General features: G+C 47.5%; 9 protein-coding genes across 9 annotated transcripts; 6 read left to right on the top strand and 3 right to left on the bottom strand.

The window, feature by feature from the left end:
* Window positions 1-535: 535 nt before the first annotated feature.
* FMAN_03160 (uncharacterized protein) lies at window positions 536-1,641 on the bottom strand (the record flags this gene model as incomplete). The annotated part of the gene is made up of 2 exons (XM_041831940.1): window positions 536-791; window positions 842-1,641. 2 exons carry the CDS (start codon window positions 1,639-1,641, stop codon window positions 536-538), a joined length of 1,056 nt encoding a protein of 351 aa, XP_041682454.1.
* Window positions 1,642-2,742: 1,101 nt separating this feature from the next.
* FMAN_03161 (uncharacterized protein) lies at window positions 2,743-3,482 on the top strand (the record flags this gene model as incomplete). Its single annotated transcript, XM_041831942.1, has 3 exons — window positions 2,743-2,964; window positions 3,018-3,295; window positions 3,344-3,482. 3 exons carry the CDS (start codon window positions 2,743-2,745, stop codon window positions 3,480-3,482), a joined length of 639 nt encoding a protein of 212 aa, XP_041682455.1.
* Window positions 3,483-4,244: 762 nt separating this feature from the next.
* On the top strand, window positions 4,245-5,468 carry FMAN_03162 (uncharacterized protein; the record flags this gene model as incomplete). Its single annotated transcript, XM_041831943.1, has 2 exons — window positions 4,245-4,445; window positions 4,500-5,468. 2 exons carry the CDS (start codon window positions 4,245-4,247, stop codon window positions 5,466-5,468), a joined length of 1,170 nt encoding a protein of 389 aa, XP_041682456.1.
* A 395-nt stretch (window positions 5,469-5,863) lies between these two features.
* FMAN_03163 (uncharacterized protein) lies at window positions 5,864-6,964 on the top strand (the record flags this gene model as incomplete). Its single annotated transcript, XM_041831944.1, has 4 exons — window positions 5,864-5,911; window positions 5,962-6,312; window positions 6,360-6,633; window positions 6,684-6,964. 4 exons carry the CDS (start codon window positions 5,864-5,866, stop codon window positions 6,962-6,964), a joined length of 954 nt encoding a protein of 317 aa, XP_041682457.1.
* A 188-nt stretch (window positions 6,965-7,152) lies between these two features.
* Window positions 7,153-9,087, bottom strand: FMAN_03164 (uncharacterized protein; the record flags this gene model as incomplete). Its single annotated transcript, XM_041831945.1, has 2 exons — window positions 7,153-8,863; window positions 8,927-9,087. 2 exons carry the CDS (start codon window positions 9,085-9,087, stop codon window positions 7,153-7,155), a joined length of 1,872 nt encoding a protein of 623 aa, XP_041682458.1.
* Window positions 9,088-9,997: 910 nt separating this feature from the next.
* FMAN_16123 (uncharacterized protein) lies at window positions 9,998-10,403 on the top strand (the record flags this gene model as incomplete). The annotated part of the gene is made up of 2 exons (XM_041831946.1): window positions 9,998-10,019; window positions 10,075-10,403. The coding sequence occupies 2 exons, from the start codon at window positions 9,998-10,000 to the stop codon at window positions 10,401-10,403; spliced, it is 351 nt and encodes a 116-aa protein (XP_041682459.1).
* Window positions 10,404-11,478: 1,075 nt separating this feature from the next.
* On the top strand, window positions 11,479-11,978 carry FMAN_03165 (uncharacterized protein; the record flags this gene model as incomplete). The annotated part of the gene is made up of 2 exons (XM_041831947.1): window positions 11,479-11,523; window positions 11,580-11,978. The coding sequence occupies 2 exons, from the start codon at window positions 11,479-11,481 to the stop codon at window positions 11,976-11,978; spliced, it is 444 nt and encodes a 147-aa protein (XP_041682460.1).
* Window positions 11,979-12,642: 664 nt separating this feature from the next.
* Window positions 12,643-13,167, bottom strand: FMAN_16124 (uncharacterized protein; the record flags this gene model as incomplete). The annotated part of the gene is made up of 1 exon (XM_041831948.1): window positions 12,643-13,167. One exon carries the CDS (start codon window positions 13,165-13,167, stop codon window positions 12,643-12,645), a length of 525 nt encoding a protein of 174 aa, XP_041682461.1.
* An 807-nt stretch (window positions 13,168-13,974) lies between these two features.
* Window positions 13,975-15,003, top strand: FMAN_03166 (uncharacterized protein; the record flags this gene model as incomplete). Its single annotated transcript, XM_041831949.1, has 1 exon — window positions 13,975-15,003. One exon carries the CDS (start codon window positions 13,975-13,977, stop codon window positions 15,001-15,003), a length of 1,029 nt encoding a protein of 342 aa, XP_041682462.1.
* Between the last annotated feature and the right edge of the window lie 1,828 nt (window positions 15,004-16,831).

Below are 16,831 nucleotides of genomic sequence, written 5' to 3' on the forward strand. Positions count from 1 at the left end.
TATTGTTCTTGTAGGGCGCAGGTTGTAGGCGACATCGGACGTAGGAAAAGATGGCTGACATCAAATGATACATCGGCTGCAATGTCCGGTCGTGGTTTATCAATCCGAGTCACATGGATAAGCAGAACACGACCATTCCAGAGTTTGAGCTAATGCAAAGGCCTCGGGCTACTAGTTATTTTATAGGAAGGCGCTGACGTAATATCCTTATAAAATAGTCAAATTCGATGGTCAAATAGTTTCTAATTTGATAACGGCTGCAAGATTCTATGGCCAACCCCCCCGAAGGCCTGTCCTAGGTTTGGGGTGGCTGAAGTTGATATTCTGAGAGTGCAATGCCATATTAAGATTATCGGGACCAGTATGATATTTTCTCTTGTGAAAATCGAATTGAAAATCTTGAAGCTTCTAGGATTCTATAAAATATGCCATATAGCCCAACACGTAGAACATCAAACCACAAACTCGTAAAATGCACTCATAATTCAGGACTCGGCTTTGCGACAAGGTTGAGGGGCTAAAAGAGGCTTCAGCCTCAAGCATACCCTTGCTGTTGCTGCGGGTGTTGCTGCTGCCCAACCAAAGCTGAACTACTCTCCATTCTGTAACCTTCATAGACCTTGCTTTGATTCTTCTGCTTCTTTCTGAGGCCCAAATAAGGGAAGAAGAAGCAGGGATGGAGGATAGTCACAGCGCCGATGGAAATCAACATCATGGTTGCGTCGAACACGATGAATAGTGTTTCGTTTCGGAGAACATCTACCCCAATATCTGGGACAGTTTCGGCGATACTAAGTACTAATTAGCTCGTGTCGGGGAAGGAGTGTCAACAGAATCTTACCGGTAGGCGCATCGGATGATGATACAGGTATAAGCAATACCCAGAGCATAGACAAACCACTTGACTCTTTTTGCCTCCTTCAGCGTAGCCTCCTCTCGAGCGACAGGAACTCTCCCACGAGTTGGCATGCCGGTTGTGTACATATCAGTCGCGTTTCCCATCAACGGGTCTCGATGTTTCATTGCCTGCTTTCTTCGTCGAGCGTAAAGAAGCATCAGACCACCGCAGCACAACATGTTGGCAACTTGAAAGGCGACACCTCCAATGACAAGCGCCTCTCCAAGTTTCTGTGTCGTCTCAGATCCCTTACCCATGCTTTGCATAGCTGTGAGGCCACCTCCGATAATTTGGATGAAAATCGAGATAAAGTCTGTACCGACAAAGACGAGAGGATACAGTCTGGGCTTGAGAAGAGACCATTTTGCTCCGTACCAAACAACCAGATGCTTGAACGTCACTGATATAGCAGCAGCAACTAGAGTAGGAGCCAATAGGAGTGTTAGGTACTGCACGATAAAGACATTCTGCTGCCATGGATTTCTTCCCAGTCCAAAGCGTCCAACATGGCCCGCGACTTCAAAGACTGTTCCGATGCCCAGCCATATCATGTACGACCATGTTTTAGCCCGGAACCCCTGAAATATTTGTGCGAGGAAGAGAAGTGCAAAAGCGATGGCAAAGAATCCGGAAGCTGGTTCGGAGAGGTAGTCCTGGTAGATGGTGTATTCAACGGGACAACGATCCGTGACTTTATCGCAGTCGTCGTAGTTTGGTGTCCATGTTTCGTTTTTATCACCCATTGTTGTGTAGTTTTAGATCAAGTATTTGTGAATAGTGAGAGATGAGTTGAAAGATATTAAGAGTCAGGAGGATGGGGGCTTATATATGAGTAAGACGACATCAAGACACTCACCAAGCACATATCTCCGTAATCAATAGGATTGTGTGACAACCAATTTGCAAGACACGGCCACTAAGGCATTCTCCTCCCAGCCATTCCGTCGTGGCTCGCAGATACAACCGAATTCGTTTAGATATGGGGGATTGACAGATAACTGGCCAACAAGCACCTATCAAATCGCATTCCACGTGTATGAGCCCCCATCTTGTCGTCAGCGTCGGGGAAATAATGCGCTGGGATTTGCATAAAGATAAGCATAAGCGCTTAGTGGGAGGATGTACTTGGAATTTCAGCCTTAAGCACAGCCTCTTACATCCATACAGAGCTGAGCTGTCGTAGATCCTTGCAGCGCCGTATGATCCCCTTTTGGGCAATAATACGAGCTTTGGGTGATATCTAAATTGCATTTAGTTTAAAATGCGATCGGTTTCAAAGGGACCTTAAAACATGGGCATTTTTAAATTCCGCACTTGAAGTCTGAACTGGCATGAATCACAGCCAAGATCAGAGACTTACCTGAATATTTTGTTATTTTCTTCTAAACTTCATTGAGCCAATCTATAGGACATGGTTTTTTATATGCCAAAACAAAGAAATGATTGTGGATCTATTCATGTAGCTACTACACAAAACTCAGTCCGTCAAACAAACTCTAGTTGCGAATATCTTCAATTACCTCACGATCAAATACCCAAAGATTCTTGGCACTCAACCCCTAAATAAGAACATTACGCGAGCAGTTGCTTGGACCTTTTATCCAAGACACGGCATGATTGAAGCCCAGGCACCGCCAATCTCCAGTGGCAGTGCAAAGGGAATTAGTGACGAGGGCCAAGGCCAAAAGATGGAGTTTCAACCCTTGGCCTAGCGTCATGTTGGATCAACATCCCCTGGCAAGCCAAGACCACAGCCATAAAGCATTAGATTACGCGGCGGCGCCCAAAAAACCACCTGATCCTTCTCATCTGCAGCTTACCTACACATCCATACCGGTTCAGCCATGTCGAGTCCAATATGTCCTATGCCACTCGGCGAAATCTTCAGGGATATGCTGGGGAGAGAGAAGGAGACGAATCCGGTTAAGAGACTTTATGATGATGCTTTTAAAGCGGATATCGGCAGGTGGATAGCTTCGTGTGCGGTCATTGGGCTTTCGGCCGGGATAATATCTAAACATCCAGGACATAATTTGTTTGCTGCATCAGCGTACAATCTTGCAGTCGTAGGTTCACTCACCTGTATACATACCTATATAAACTTGCTGACCAGACTCAGGGAGCTCTTCATTTCTTTGCTTTCAAAATACCAGTCAAGCCACAAGGCTGCAGCAACCCAAGACCGCCAATATGGTATATTTTGATTCTGGCCCTTTCAACTTTAATGTGGCTTGCCGCTCTCACCGTCATATTTGTTCTCCGAGAGGATATAGATGCGTACAATGAGTCAAATCTCGACAAGCGGAGGACGGGCTTTGTTGGTGATATATCTACTGGAACAGTAGCAATGCTTGACAACCTTAGCATTGCTTGTGGCTGTTTCGGCATTTGTGCATTGTAAGTGGCCCCCAGACTGGCCCTCAAGTTTGATTTAACATTTTATAGTCTGTTTTGTGTATATCAGTGGTTTATTGTTCATTATCTTTACTCGACAAGATTCAAGAAGACTGAAATGCGAGAGGGATATAGAAAAATCAACAAGATCGAACCTCCCAAGGATGGCCCATCAACAACTGTTGTTTAGAATTGATACCCGATACCAAAATATTTACTAGCCAGATTAAGTGTTTTAATATAGAATACTTGACTTCTGCTTGCGAATATCGATAGGAAGCTGCCACAAAGGCCGCGTCTGACTTGATTTCCAGTCACTCCGACTTTGTATCATTTGTGGTGATTCCAGAGACTACAGCCAAGGGTCTGAGGTTTGCTATCTTGTCTAAAAGTTTAAAGTTGAAGGCAATGCCACTCAGTGCTTTGTTGCTTACAATCATTATATTCTTGCCAAGATCGATTGGCAGAGCCACAAAGAACTAGGTCACTAATCAACAAGAACCCGGAATTGACCTATCTGCATTATTCCACTAAAAAGAATCCCGTGATAATTAACTGTTCATCTTGTGAACTGTGGCGATGAGGAGGCCGGCCGGCCGGCCTCTGTTGGTGGCTTCACGAGACTTACGGCCAATCAATGACTGCAGAACAATTATCAACCAAGTTTTCTGTTCTCGTGAGAGCCTTGCCGCTGAGTTATATGGTATAGTATGGTCTCTATGCTGGAGGCCGACCTCGTTGGCAAACCTCAACGGCTATTGCCACTTCTGCCTGTTGCTTGTTGGTCCATTTGGTGAATGGACAAAAACTGGACCAACGGAGATAGGCCTCCAGACATGCAAGACGACAGACACTCTTGTTGACGGTATAAATAACATTTGCTTTTAGGGGGAAATTATTCTCACTTCTTCTCAAACTGTTGGTATCTAGTAGCGAATGTCCAGCCTCCAACATGTCCTCCGACGCTGACACTTCAAGCTCTAGCCCTAGCGAACATGCTACCTCTGGGCAAAATGAGCAGGCAAAGATGCAGCCAATCATGGAAGCCATTACTGAAGTTCCAGAGCACGAGAGAAGTGCTCAAGAGACTATCCGCGATTATCTCTTGGAGAACGTCGAGGAGTTTCGCCGTCTCTATGAGGTGAGAAGAAAGGTATGTCTGTAACAAAGATACTGAGCAAGGAGAATGGTCTAATGAGAAAGATAGGGCTGGGAGACAAGTCAAGGCGATGCTCATTTCAAGAAACAACGAGCAGTCGCAGATAAATGCAGCGCGAACAGTACACATTTCTTCTACACCATGATGAAGACGATCGCAATTGACCTCGACAAGGCAACGGGTGCTCTGAACATGCCCAAGGTCGAACAGCCGGCCTTGCTGGACATGTGCGTGGCTCCAGGTGGTTTTGTTGATGTGGCCTCGACCAAGACACCTGGTATTCACATCAGGGCCATGAGTTTACCCGTTGAGCAAGGTGGACACGATGTCAAGATGCTCGATGCACAAGTGGATCTGGAGTTTCGCGACATCACAACGCTGGTAGCCGATATGGGTATTACCAAGAACGATGTTCCGTTGAACTTTCCAGGACCATATGACTTCCTATTCGAAAAGGTCTTGGGCGATAATGAGACGTTTGATCTCGTCTTCTGCGATGGCCAAGTCCTGCGTACTCACCCCCGTGCGGGATGGCGAGAGCCCCGAGAAGCTACTCGTCTAACTCTCACGCAGATCGCCCTCGGTCTCGAACATCTGAAGAACGGTGGTACAATGGTTATCCTTATGCACAAGCTCGACAGCTGGCGAAGCTTCGATTTGATCCACCAATTCAGCAAAATGGCAACCGTCAAACTGTACAAGCACTACAGGCACCACAAGATCAGATCTTCATTTTATCTTGTCGCAAAGAATATCCAAGCTGAAAGTGCCTTTGCGAAGGAGATGGTTGCGCTGTGGAAGCGGATATACAAGATTGCGACGTTTGGTACTGATGAGGAGTACGCTGAGATGCACCGAGTCACTAGAGAGACTGCCCTGGAAGAGCTTGAGAAGTTTGGGGAGAAATATGTTGCAATGGGGAAGAAGATTTGGAAGACTCAGGCTGATGAATTGGAGAAAGCGCCCTTTTTGAAGAAGCGCACGAAGCAGCAGAGCAAGCGCAGGACATGGGAATGAGGTGGTGATGAGAGATGGGGGTATACGGGAGACATGTTTTATAAGACATCGATTCTCTGAGCCGTCATCGGAAGTGTCATAGAAGAGGTAACATGCTAGGACAAGTAGACCAGATGCTCTTGTTGCATTTCCGGCTCCATGTGCAAGCAAGGGTACCTAACAAGATTACCATAACAGTACGATCAGATAAGATAATCTCTTAAATGACAAAAGATCTCGGATCCTTAGGATAACCAGTAGCTGACTAGTCCTGCATGTCTAACATGAGAGGCAAGGATCAGCAAAGCGACTCCGAGTTCGCCCTCGTGTAGATTTCAACGCAATTATTTAAACACAGCTCTCACCTTCACGCATCTATTAAATAAGACATCATTTCTATTGCATAGGTAATTGAAATGGCCGAGTATAGACATTATGCAACGCCCCATCCCGAATGGGTCGATGTACGCTAAGTCATGTGCAAACTTCATGATATTGCTACTGATCCCATTAGTTCCCAAACAATCTCCCCCCAGGCACAAAACCAAGCTTGGGCATGACCAGAGACCATGATCCAATTATTCCACAGGAAGGACTCGATATTTACGAGATAAATGTCCCTGTGCGTGATAACACGTCTATCACACTGCGCATCTACCGTCAAACTGCTCACAACGATGCCCTCCCTCTATTCCTATACATGCACGGCGGTGGGTATGTCACGGGTGGCCTTGAAACAGACGACGTAACATGCAGAGCACTTGCGTCGGAAATTCCTGTCGTTGTTGCAAGTGTCGAGTATCGACTTGCTCCTGAGCACAAGTTCCCGGTTGGCTTTGAAGATAGCTTCGATGTCGTCCGATGGGTAAGATATAGCGCTGCCAAACTACCGCCAGCTAACATTCTGTCCAGGCTGCATCGCCAGAAGGCCAGAGCAAACTTAACACAGACTTATCCAAGGGCTTTATCCTCGGTGGCACATCGGCTGGTGCTAACTTCACTGCTGGAATCTCGCACTTGGCTCGTGATGAGGGCCTCACTCCCAGAATCACAGGCGTCGTGTTCCTCGCTGGGAGCTTCTGTCATCCAGATGTAAGACCGAAGAAATATCTGGATCGTATTCTGAGCGTGGACGAGATTGATGATGCACCTGGCCTCACGCGAAAGTCAATTGACTACTTCGCAGGTACAATACTCTCTGGCAATGCTTTTCACTCAATACTGATCATGCAACAGGACGATACGGTGCTCCCCCAACAGACAAGCGACTGTCCCCTCTTCTCTTTGATTCCCATGCCGGTATAGCAAAGAAAGCGTACTTTGCAATCTGCGGTTGGGATCCGCGTCGGGATGAAGCTATTCTTCTCGATCAACTGCTACAAGAAGTCGGGCTGCCAACCAAGTCACACATCTACTCAGGGCTACCTCATGGCTTCTGGACGACTTGTCCTGACTTGCCTGTTTCCAAGAAGTGGCTGCAGGATCTCCTTCAGGGTGTGCGCTGGTTGTTAGAGTAGAGGTAAGCCGAAAGTATAACAGGGACGACGGTGGGCAAAGGACGAAACACACTCAATTTGTTCCAAATCACTTAATCAGTACCATCATACACTCTGCCCTTCATTTACTTTCCAGTGTAGCCTTTCACAATTCCCAAATCAAGCCCAGTATGCTTTTCCACAATTTCCGAAACAAAGATCTTGATATCCTACATGTTCAACTTCTCCATTTCCTCAGAGAGAATACCCTCTTCCACAACCTTGACCTTGACCTTCATTCCCCAAGGCTCATCATCACCAATCCAGTTCTTCTTCTTTCCAATCTTTTCCACATCACTAGCTGCCTCCTTGACAGTCTCCTTCGTTCTTGCTGGGTCATCTTTTGTCTTCTGTACCGAGATTGTGAGCAGAAGACCTTCCTTATTCTTCTTCTTGCCCAAAGTGTACGACCACTGAGAGGTGAACACCACGCGGGGCTTCGACTTGTGGATCTTACCGGCTGGGTAGAGCGCGGTGATGAGTTGTCCGACCCTGCCGAGGTATGATGCCCACCAGACTTCCTCGGGTGTGAGCATTTCACGGAGTGACTCACGGAACTCGAGCTCACGAGGAGGAAGTTCACCACCATATCTGGACTCAAGCATCAAAGCCAACCTTGCTCGATCTTGGTGCGAAACACCGTGGATCGCAGACATGTTTCCGACACTGGTTGAGTACAGAGCCGTCGTTGAGGCCGTCTCCTTACTCATGAACATGTGCAGATACATCGCATTGGCGAAGGAGTCAACAACAGGCTCACCGAACTCCTCTGGGAACTCCTTCTTCTTAGAAGGTTTCGGGATTGCGTTCTTGAGCAATTGCTGAATGAGATGTCGCGAACCCGGAGCAAAGTAGCCTGTGGCAACCTCTAGGGGAGACTGAGCTCGAATAGATGGTGAAAGCTGACGGAAGAGGAAGCCTTCTCTGACACCGCCCTGACAAAAGTGTGCCTCTCTGATACCTCCAGGAATGGACTCTGAAAGAACATTGACAAGGAACGCGACCGCGGGAACTTGGGATCTTCGACGGTCCGAAACACGGAAAATGTCTTTCGCGGCATGAGCGACATGCTTGAGAGCCTCGGTGTCCTCAAACTGTTTGCGCTTGGCAGTGTATCCATTGATAATGGAGATGGGATAGTAGCTGCCATCCGTCTGATTCAGGTACAGGAGCAAATATCCCCATCCCCTGAAACCACCTCCGGAGAGATAAATTCGGTACCCGCCTTCCTTCTCAGCCTTCTCGGTCATCTCGGCGGGGATCTGCAGATTGTTGTATGCGTCCTTGAAGTTGGCGATCATTTCCTTCTCGAAAGCCTTGACGGCTGCATCGGCTTCGTCCTTTTTCTTACCGTCACGAAGATCGTGAAGCTTCTTGGTCAAAGCAGCCGCTCCATATGGGAAGCTGAAGCTGCCTTTGGGACTCATGCGAACCTGACCGCCCGAGCTGAGCATCCAGGTAATCTGGGTGCTGCCACCGCCAAGGTCCATCACCAGACCTTCCATGTTAGAGAAGCCACTGGCGATGCCGAGGGCACCGATCTGGCCCTCTTCTTCTTTGGGTAGGAGCTCGACTGTCAGACCAGTCTTGTCTTTGATAGCAGCCAAGAACTGCTTCGAGTTGAGTGCAGCACGGGTGGCTTCGGTCGCGATAACATGGATATTCTCCTTCTTACACCGGAAGTCGCCGCAAATAACAACGAATCGACTCAAGACTGAAACGACAGACTCGATGATATCGTCGGGAATGGGAATCTGGTCTCCAGTCTCGGGATCATATTGAGAGTCGTACAGAGAAATGGAGGCGCGATACTGGTAAACGGTAGGAAGCATACGAGCCAATGGGTTCGAAAGGTCGGAAATCGAGAGACGAATTCCATTGCTGGTGATGGCATCACTCGTCAGTTTCTTTGTTACAGTGGATGGATTGTCTCTATATTCTCACCTGCCCATGTCAACAACACCGACTAGCTTACCCTCATGGCCCTGCCATGGGGGATGCCCGCCCTGAAGATGCGCGTACGGCGGCTGGGCATCCTCATCGTCGCTGCTCTCATGGCCAAACTCGGCGATTGGGTCGATGACTTCAAAGTCGGAGAAATCCATCACGAGGTGTCTTTGTTTTGGAGGTGAAGATGCCCGTTTGTCGTTGATGACGTTGGCAGCCCGGGCGAAATGCAGAGCTCCCCAGTATTTAAGGTGGTCGGGGGCCTCTATTTCAGGGAGCTTCCCGTCATCAGAAGGGAAGCTAACGCCCTGCGGCGGGTTTCAGCTCTGATGGGATTGCCCTGACGTACGCCAACCTTAAATGAGCTTGTCCGGAAATCGAGCCAGTTACGGTTGAGCAGCGACGCCAATGGCAGCACAAGCTACGTGATTGAATCAAGTCATTGGCTGGGGTAGAGATAAGCACGAGATCGGAGACCTTATCTTGACGGATTGGGATCTTGACCGTTGTTCAATCAACGACTCTACAAACGGTGAGGCAACAAGGTTAATACTGGCAGGCACAGAATTAAGCCTCAAGTCGACAATTTACTTCAATTGCTAAGTACGAACAAGATCAATTGCTGAAAAGAAGTACTACGATCTGCACCAGACCCAGTTATAAGCTATAATCTCCATCCTAGAGTGACGAAATATTTAAGTAAGTTTATCCTACACTTAAGAGTTTCTTTAACACTAGAATATCGTAATTTCCTGTTCTTTTATTCCCCAACGAAATTTACAATGCAATGGACCTTTCAGAGTATTCAGCTGTTCTGTCAAAAGTATTGTCTCATGAATGTTGTCGGAGGCACTGAGATGCTTCAACAACCTATCTGCTTTACGTTTGCCCACATCGGCAGAAATGCCTTCCTGTCTCTGCTTGTTTTCTCTTTATGATAAAAAATTGCCTCTTTTTAATAATTGATACAAGGGGTGGTCCGGGTTAATATTGAGCAAGCATCATGCAAGGCCACTCGATTTGACTGTGATTCACTGTCCTCCGGTGCTAAGCAGTATGTATGTAAGTATGAACATGCTCGGATTTCATTGTATGCTCTTTTTCTCTTTCATCCCCTCATATCGTTTACTCCTTATTCAACTCAGCTGGGTCTGGCGGCAAAAGGGAGTACAGCCTGCCAACTATTCGCGCTATCTGTGAAAGGGCAGGATCTGAATCGACTTCCAAGACCAACCCATATCTCTTCACTGACTTCATGGAGGGAGGTGAAGGCGTCATTGAACCTCGTGAAGAATCTAGTATGACGACACAACCTGTCGACGACGTGGGAAATTCTACACAGGACCCTGGAGATGGAAACAATGATCACGTTGATCCGACCGCCAACAGCGATGAAGGGGACAGTGAAGATCAAGATGATGGAGATTTCGATGAAGAAGGCATCGTCGCACACCTCAATACCTTCACGGCATGACTGTAAGTTCATCTCATGGCGCCAAGATTAACTTGGTGACTAATTGTGAGCTCGCAATAGATCTCCAAACACGACGCGACGCGTGCAGGCCGTATACCCGGCCTCAGGTATGGTGACACTCTTCGAACACCAGAAGCATGCTGTGGGAGCCGCCATGCGGTCGCTTGATGACTCCCTCAAGGGCATGATATTGAGAAACCCTCCAGGGCTTGGCAAAACCCTGGTAGCTTTTGCCGTGGCTTCTTTATCCTGGGAGCCTGGAGATGGGCCTTCACTTATCGTTGCACCTCTCTCATGCTGTAGCAAGTGGATGGCCGAGATTGATGCTTTCTTTGATGCGGTAAGACTGGCCGCAAGGCAGACAAATATCAGGGAAGGGTATCGGTCATCGTGATGAAAGACGCGAGGTATGGCTACCGTTTGGCTTTTAGAGAATTCTTTTGCGCCTTCAGCCTGTGGTGGTACCAGGTCGCGATCGCTTCCTGTTCATATCTTATTGAGGAGGTGGACTGTGTCGCAAGGCTCCAGGATGCCATCAAAGATTAAAATGCAGAGCTGGCCGTTCTCTTCACAAAGAGATCGAGGCTAGTCCTCCGTTCTGGCAGCCTGGAGTCCGAGCCATGGAAGCCGATCGGAAAATGCATTATTCTCGACGATGGCCATACCATCAAGAATCGCAACACCCGCACATTTGCTGCCGTCAATACACTCCGTGGGCAATTCGAAGGGTGTCTAGCCTTGACAGGAACACCTCTAGACAACACATGGGAGTACGGTTATGCCCTGCCGAGTCTGCCAGAAGGGCATCCATCACCGACTTAAAGTATTGCAGAGAACATTCAAAGAACTTAATAAAATGGCCCCTCAGCATCGTACGGGGAAATACATGACCCGACACATCCAGATGCTCGACGCTGCCAGCTTCTCAAACCCAATATCAACTATTCAAGATCGCCTTCCGCCTAGGACTGACACTGGCGACACTTTGCTCTCGACTCGAGTGACAGACACAAGTCCAATAAATTATCATGGAACACGGACGACTCATATTGTGAAGAGAAAATCATGAAGCAAGATGGCGCGTGGCAAAGGCCCTCGACGCAACAAGGCGATGCTGCAGGTTGGCCGTACCTCATCGAGGCTTAGCAGCATGCCTACCATCCGATGCTAGTGTAGCTAAAGCTGGCCCACAGAGGTCTTATAGAATCTATGAGACAGGAAGACGTGGATGATGCCATTCCCGACGAAATGGACGACCAAGCTCTCGAGCCGGTTGCCGAGTGGCGTCGGCAGCTGGAGCAAGGAGACAACTCTTTGTCACGACGTGTTGAGGCGATACTCGATACAATGCAACAGCATCTTGATCTTGGCCCCCACGAATCATTCATCATTGTCGATGAAAGCGTGTGGTTTTTGGATATCGTGGTGATTGCGCTCAAGAAGACCTATCATTCGGTCACCCACGATACATATAAAGGGCGACTCGACACAGTCCAGCGCCACTTAACCATCAAGAAGGTTGCCCAATCTATGCCCCCGCATTCCATACTAGCTAGTCGAGGTACTGGTGGTTAGGGACTTAGCATGCAATTCGCAATGGTTGTTATTCGATGCGGACCCTAGTGGAAGAAAGCGTGGGAGGAGCAAGCAACTGGACGAGTTCACCGACCAGGACAACAGAAACCTACTTTTATCTACGAACTCAGAGCCTAGGACTGCTGTGGAAAGTTACAAGTCTGAGATCCGAGACAAGAAGAACATAATCAACACTCACATCTTGTCTGCTATCGCTTAAAAATGCGATGACGAGCCTCACAAACAAGGCATTAGACTTCTTGGATTGGAGCTTGTAGGACCGAGGGTCTGGGCGAGCCATAGATCTCATAAGAAGCATTTGATGCTGCCGATATGCTATGACTGTGCGAGAGAAAGGATGACATTGATCAAGCTTTAGTGTATTTTATCCTAAGGAAGGCCTAAATTATGACAACTTTCTCAAATTTTGGAAGATTTCATCTCACATTATGATCCTAGTTTGACCATGGTCGTCTTTATACAGAAGTGTATTTGGGACATAATCGCCCGTAGTCTTCTGTTCGAATTTTCGTGAGACAATGCTTCGTCGTCAGGCTTGCGAGTTCTTTTATTTCCTTTACCATGTAGCTTATACTATACCTTTACTTAACTGTCATGAACTCAAAAGAATGAGAGAGAAAGCGACCTGCGCCATGTAGTCCTTCTATCGTCCAGGTAACCCAAGCATAGACAAGCAATGCTTCTCTGCCCAGTCAAACATCCGATCCCGGAAACCCTTGCGCTTTTCCACAATAGGTGATGCTTCAGCATAAGGATCCTCCTCCACAGCTTGAGCGATCCTCTTCGTCGTACCAGGAAGAACAACTTTTTGCAGCTCCAGATCCCAGAGCACTCTTACAACCCATCTTTGACTAAACCTACCTGGAGTTTTATTCGCCGAAGCGTTCACCTTTCGTTTATGTCGCGCTGAGATCTCAGCGACGTAATAAAAGTATTCGGTGTCCCAGCTTCTTAGCTCTCCACTCTCAATCACAAGTTCCCAAGGTCTGCGATTCGTAGGACCACCCAAGGAATGGTAACATGTTGCGTACTCGGCGTCATCATCCGTGAGCATCAGAATCCAGTGGTTTGGGTGGCCTTCCACAGGATCTGTGCAAACTCCGATAGTCAGTTGTAGAAAGTCTTCGGAAGAGGATCCCAGACATCCAGGGAATCTTCGGAAGGGCATTTCCTGGGTTGTGTAATGGGGAGGGTGATGAGGCTCGGTCGACGAGTGTATGGTTGTAGGTGATGAGGCGACCGGATGAGACTGGCCTAAGGATGACAAGAGACAGAATTTCAGTGAATGAGGGTTCGCTTTAAATATTTCATGCAGCTGTTGGACAAATTCTTTCTATCTTGAACAATGATAATGCATCATCGAACACTCGACATCACTGAACAGGTGAGGAGGCTGTCTAGCCTTTTTCATTGTCCCTGCACTCATGCTGAATCTGAACACGCATTGAATACTTACCAAAGGCTTGTCTTCCATTTCTATACAATTGGTTGTGCATTATTGCCTTTCAGCGAACGTGGAGGCCCTTTCTAGGGCCTGGACATGTAGTGGCGATGTCCTCGAAATACAGCATTTTAGATACAGTGCCCATTAGCTCGGAGTATATGTCTTTAGCGACTGATCACTGTACTTCCTTTACCCTTTTTTATCGTTCAGATAACCCAGATGACTTGAGAGGTGGTCTAATGAAACTTCATTCAACATCGCCAGATTGTGTCTGCGATTTAGCCTCACGAGAATTACTTGACAGCAATATTGTGTTACACAAACTCACCAGTCAGATCAGTTACATGAACAGACACCAAGTAGTCTTCATTCTGCAATGATAAGCTATTTTCTTTGACTTGATGATGTTATTCCCGACTAAGACCTCGTGCTCGATAAAGGGCGTCTTGACAATCCACTAGTTTTCTCTTTTCTTTAGACAGAGTGGGCACAAACTCAACCTCAATCTCAACCACAACCACCAACATAAAAATGCCGTCCAAAATTCTCATTCTTGACGGTGGCCTCGGCACCTCTCTCGAGTCCAAGTACTCTGTCACTTTCTCCCGTTCAACGCCGCTCTGGTCCTCTCATCTGCTTGTTTCTGACCAATCCACTCTCCAAGCCTGTCAGAGCGATTTCGGAGCTGTCCCAGTTGACGTGCTCCTCACAGCGACGTATCAAGTTTCGCTCCATGGGTTCGCCGACACTCGCACTGAGGATTTCCCCGAGGGTATCCCTCGTGAAACTGTTCCTCGGTTCTTGGATGATGCTGTTATTATTGCTCAGCGTGCTGTGGGGGACAAGGGCCGTGTTGCTTTGAGCATTGGACCTTACGGAGCTTGCATGATTCCAGGTCAGGAGTACAGTGGGAAATACGATGCTGAGCACAACTCCTTGGCTGATTTGGAGGCATGGCACCGTGAGCGATTGGGCGTCTTCGCTGAGGTCTCTGATATACAGAAGCGAGTAGGCTATGTTGCCCTCGAGACTATTCCCCGCGTTGACGAGATCATTGCCATGCGCAAAGCTCTTGCTGCGACACCAACACTGTCTGATCTCCCTTACTGGACGGCATGTCTCTCCCCTGACAAAGACTTCAAAATGCCAGATGGCAACTCCATCGAAGCCGCCGTGGAGGCTATGCTGGATCCCGAGGTCTCATCCAAGTTGCCGTGGGGTATCGGTATCAACTGCACCAAGGTCGACAAGCTTGACCAACTCCTTCAAATCTTTGAGCGCACTGTCTCAGGCCTGATTGAGAGCGGCAAGATTACTGAGTGGCCTGCTCTGGTGCTGTATCCTGACGGAACAAATGGAGAGGTTTACAACACAACAACACAAAAATGGGAGATGCCAGACGGCATTGAGACTCATTGGCGCTCATCTTGGGAACGCCAACTCGAGATAGTCGTAAAGGCTACGGAGGATAGAGGGAAATGGCCCGCCATCTTGGTCGGTGGATGCTGTAGGGCTGGGAGCGAAGATATCAAGAAACTTCGCGATTGTCTCGTGAAATAGAGGCTTCCATCAATGCCAAAATCACAACGGTATAAAACAAGATTAAGATGCATTACATGTCTAACAAAATAAGATATGAAAGACGTCAAATCACCCCAAAGAAGCTACGTCAGGCAAGAAAAGTCAGAATTTCTATCCTGAGTGATAGAAAGATCTAGGTAAAACTTAAGCAAACTTAATATAGACTTAGGATGCCTTCAAAATAGATATTTCAGAGCCCTTAAGAACAGGCCATGACTATCAGAGCATTAAGCTACTTGAGTTGCTTATGAACGTGGCAGACACTTAGACGTGACCTGGTAGGGGCAAACGAATACAGACAGCACAGTTTTGCATTTTCGTCTGAACCTTTCTATTCACTGCATTAACTTACCCATTGATCTCTTCCTCCGGCTGCTATTTCTTCTTCAGGTTTTTAACCCTTTCGTTAAGCTGGGGCTTTGCTCTCTTCACACGGCCACTTCACGCAGTGAGAAACATAGCACTTGGTAAAGCTAGTCTTCTCTAATTGTATGAAGACTCTTTTTCTTTTTATTCCTTCTTAGTACCTGATATATATCACAGACGTATAGGCCTGTCATTTTACAGAGAGGAGAAGGCATGAACCCTAACCTCTGCACCTGAAAAGCATTAAATCGGTGAACGTGGATCTCCATCACAGCGTAAGTGCTGTCGACTATCTTGCCATGAGACTTCTCTAATATCATAATTTAGCCGCCTCGTAAGAGATCCAAGTCCTTCCACTTGACTTCTCAGGACACTGCCCAGTTCGCCCATCCAGTGCATATGGAAACTATCCCAATGGATATCGATCGTCCAGGACATGCAACTCAAGATTCTACCACTGTGTTGTCTTCTGCTGTCGCTACTGCAGCAAACTCTGATATTTTGCATCACGGAGAGAACATCCTCTTGCCCGAGGAACGAAGGGTCGAAGTCTATACTCGCTCGATCAAGCTGTCTCCAAAGACCAAAGACGCTGCCACAAATGACTTATTCCCTTACCGCATGCCATTCTTTTACAATGAAAATCTCCATCGCTATGTAATGGGATTGGAGGAGGGCACAAATCAACCCGCCTTTGCTCGAACTGCTTCGAAAACGCTGTTTGTGTTCTATTGCAACGAGTGTGTTTTTGAACTATCAATTTATTGCGCCACGTTCTTCTCCCTCAACAAATCACAGATGGCCCAAATTCAAGCAAGAGCTGTTATGCTCTTGACAAAAGAGAGTTATATAAGATCAAGTGCACTCAACACCTGGGAGATGATTGATTATGCTCACGGTGCCACCACCAAAGTGGAATTCCATTTTTACTTCTAGGTGAAGGACCTGGTTGCACTCGCGGACAATATGAAACTTGAGATTCATATGCATCTTCCCTGGAGAGACTTCATCTCGCTTGCCGAAGCAACGGCTCCTTTGCGAGATGCTAGCTTCGAACTGTCGGTTACTTTTGACGAGGAGGAGTGGTCGGACATACCTTCGCAGTATCGAGACTTTCACAAGGCACTGGCAGTCAAGGCTATCACTGGGGCTGAGCTGGATGCCGCCAATCTTCAGTTCCAATAAGACATGCCAGAGTATATTGAGAATCAGTTGACTGCTCACGGTACCCGTGGGTTTCGTCCGAACAAAAGACGATGGTATTCTTACCTTGCCAATATATCCTAAGGATATCTTGAGATATCCTTAGGCTATGATAAGTCTATCTCCAGGATGTGGGCTTGCAACCAAGGGAACAAACTGAGCAGTATAGCGTGCTTTACATGCGAGTCTAATAGATCAGTTGCAGGCAAATCTCAGCCGCCGTTTCAGGTGCAATGAG

Source organism: Fusarium mangiferae (assembly GCF_900044065.1).
Source record: "Fusarium mangiferae strain MRC7560 genome assembly, contig: FMAN_scaffold006, whole genome shotgun sequence".
NCBI lineage: Eukaryota > Fungi > Ascomycota > Sordariomycetes > Hypocreales > Nectriaceae > Fusarium > Fusarium mangiferae.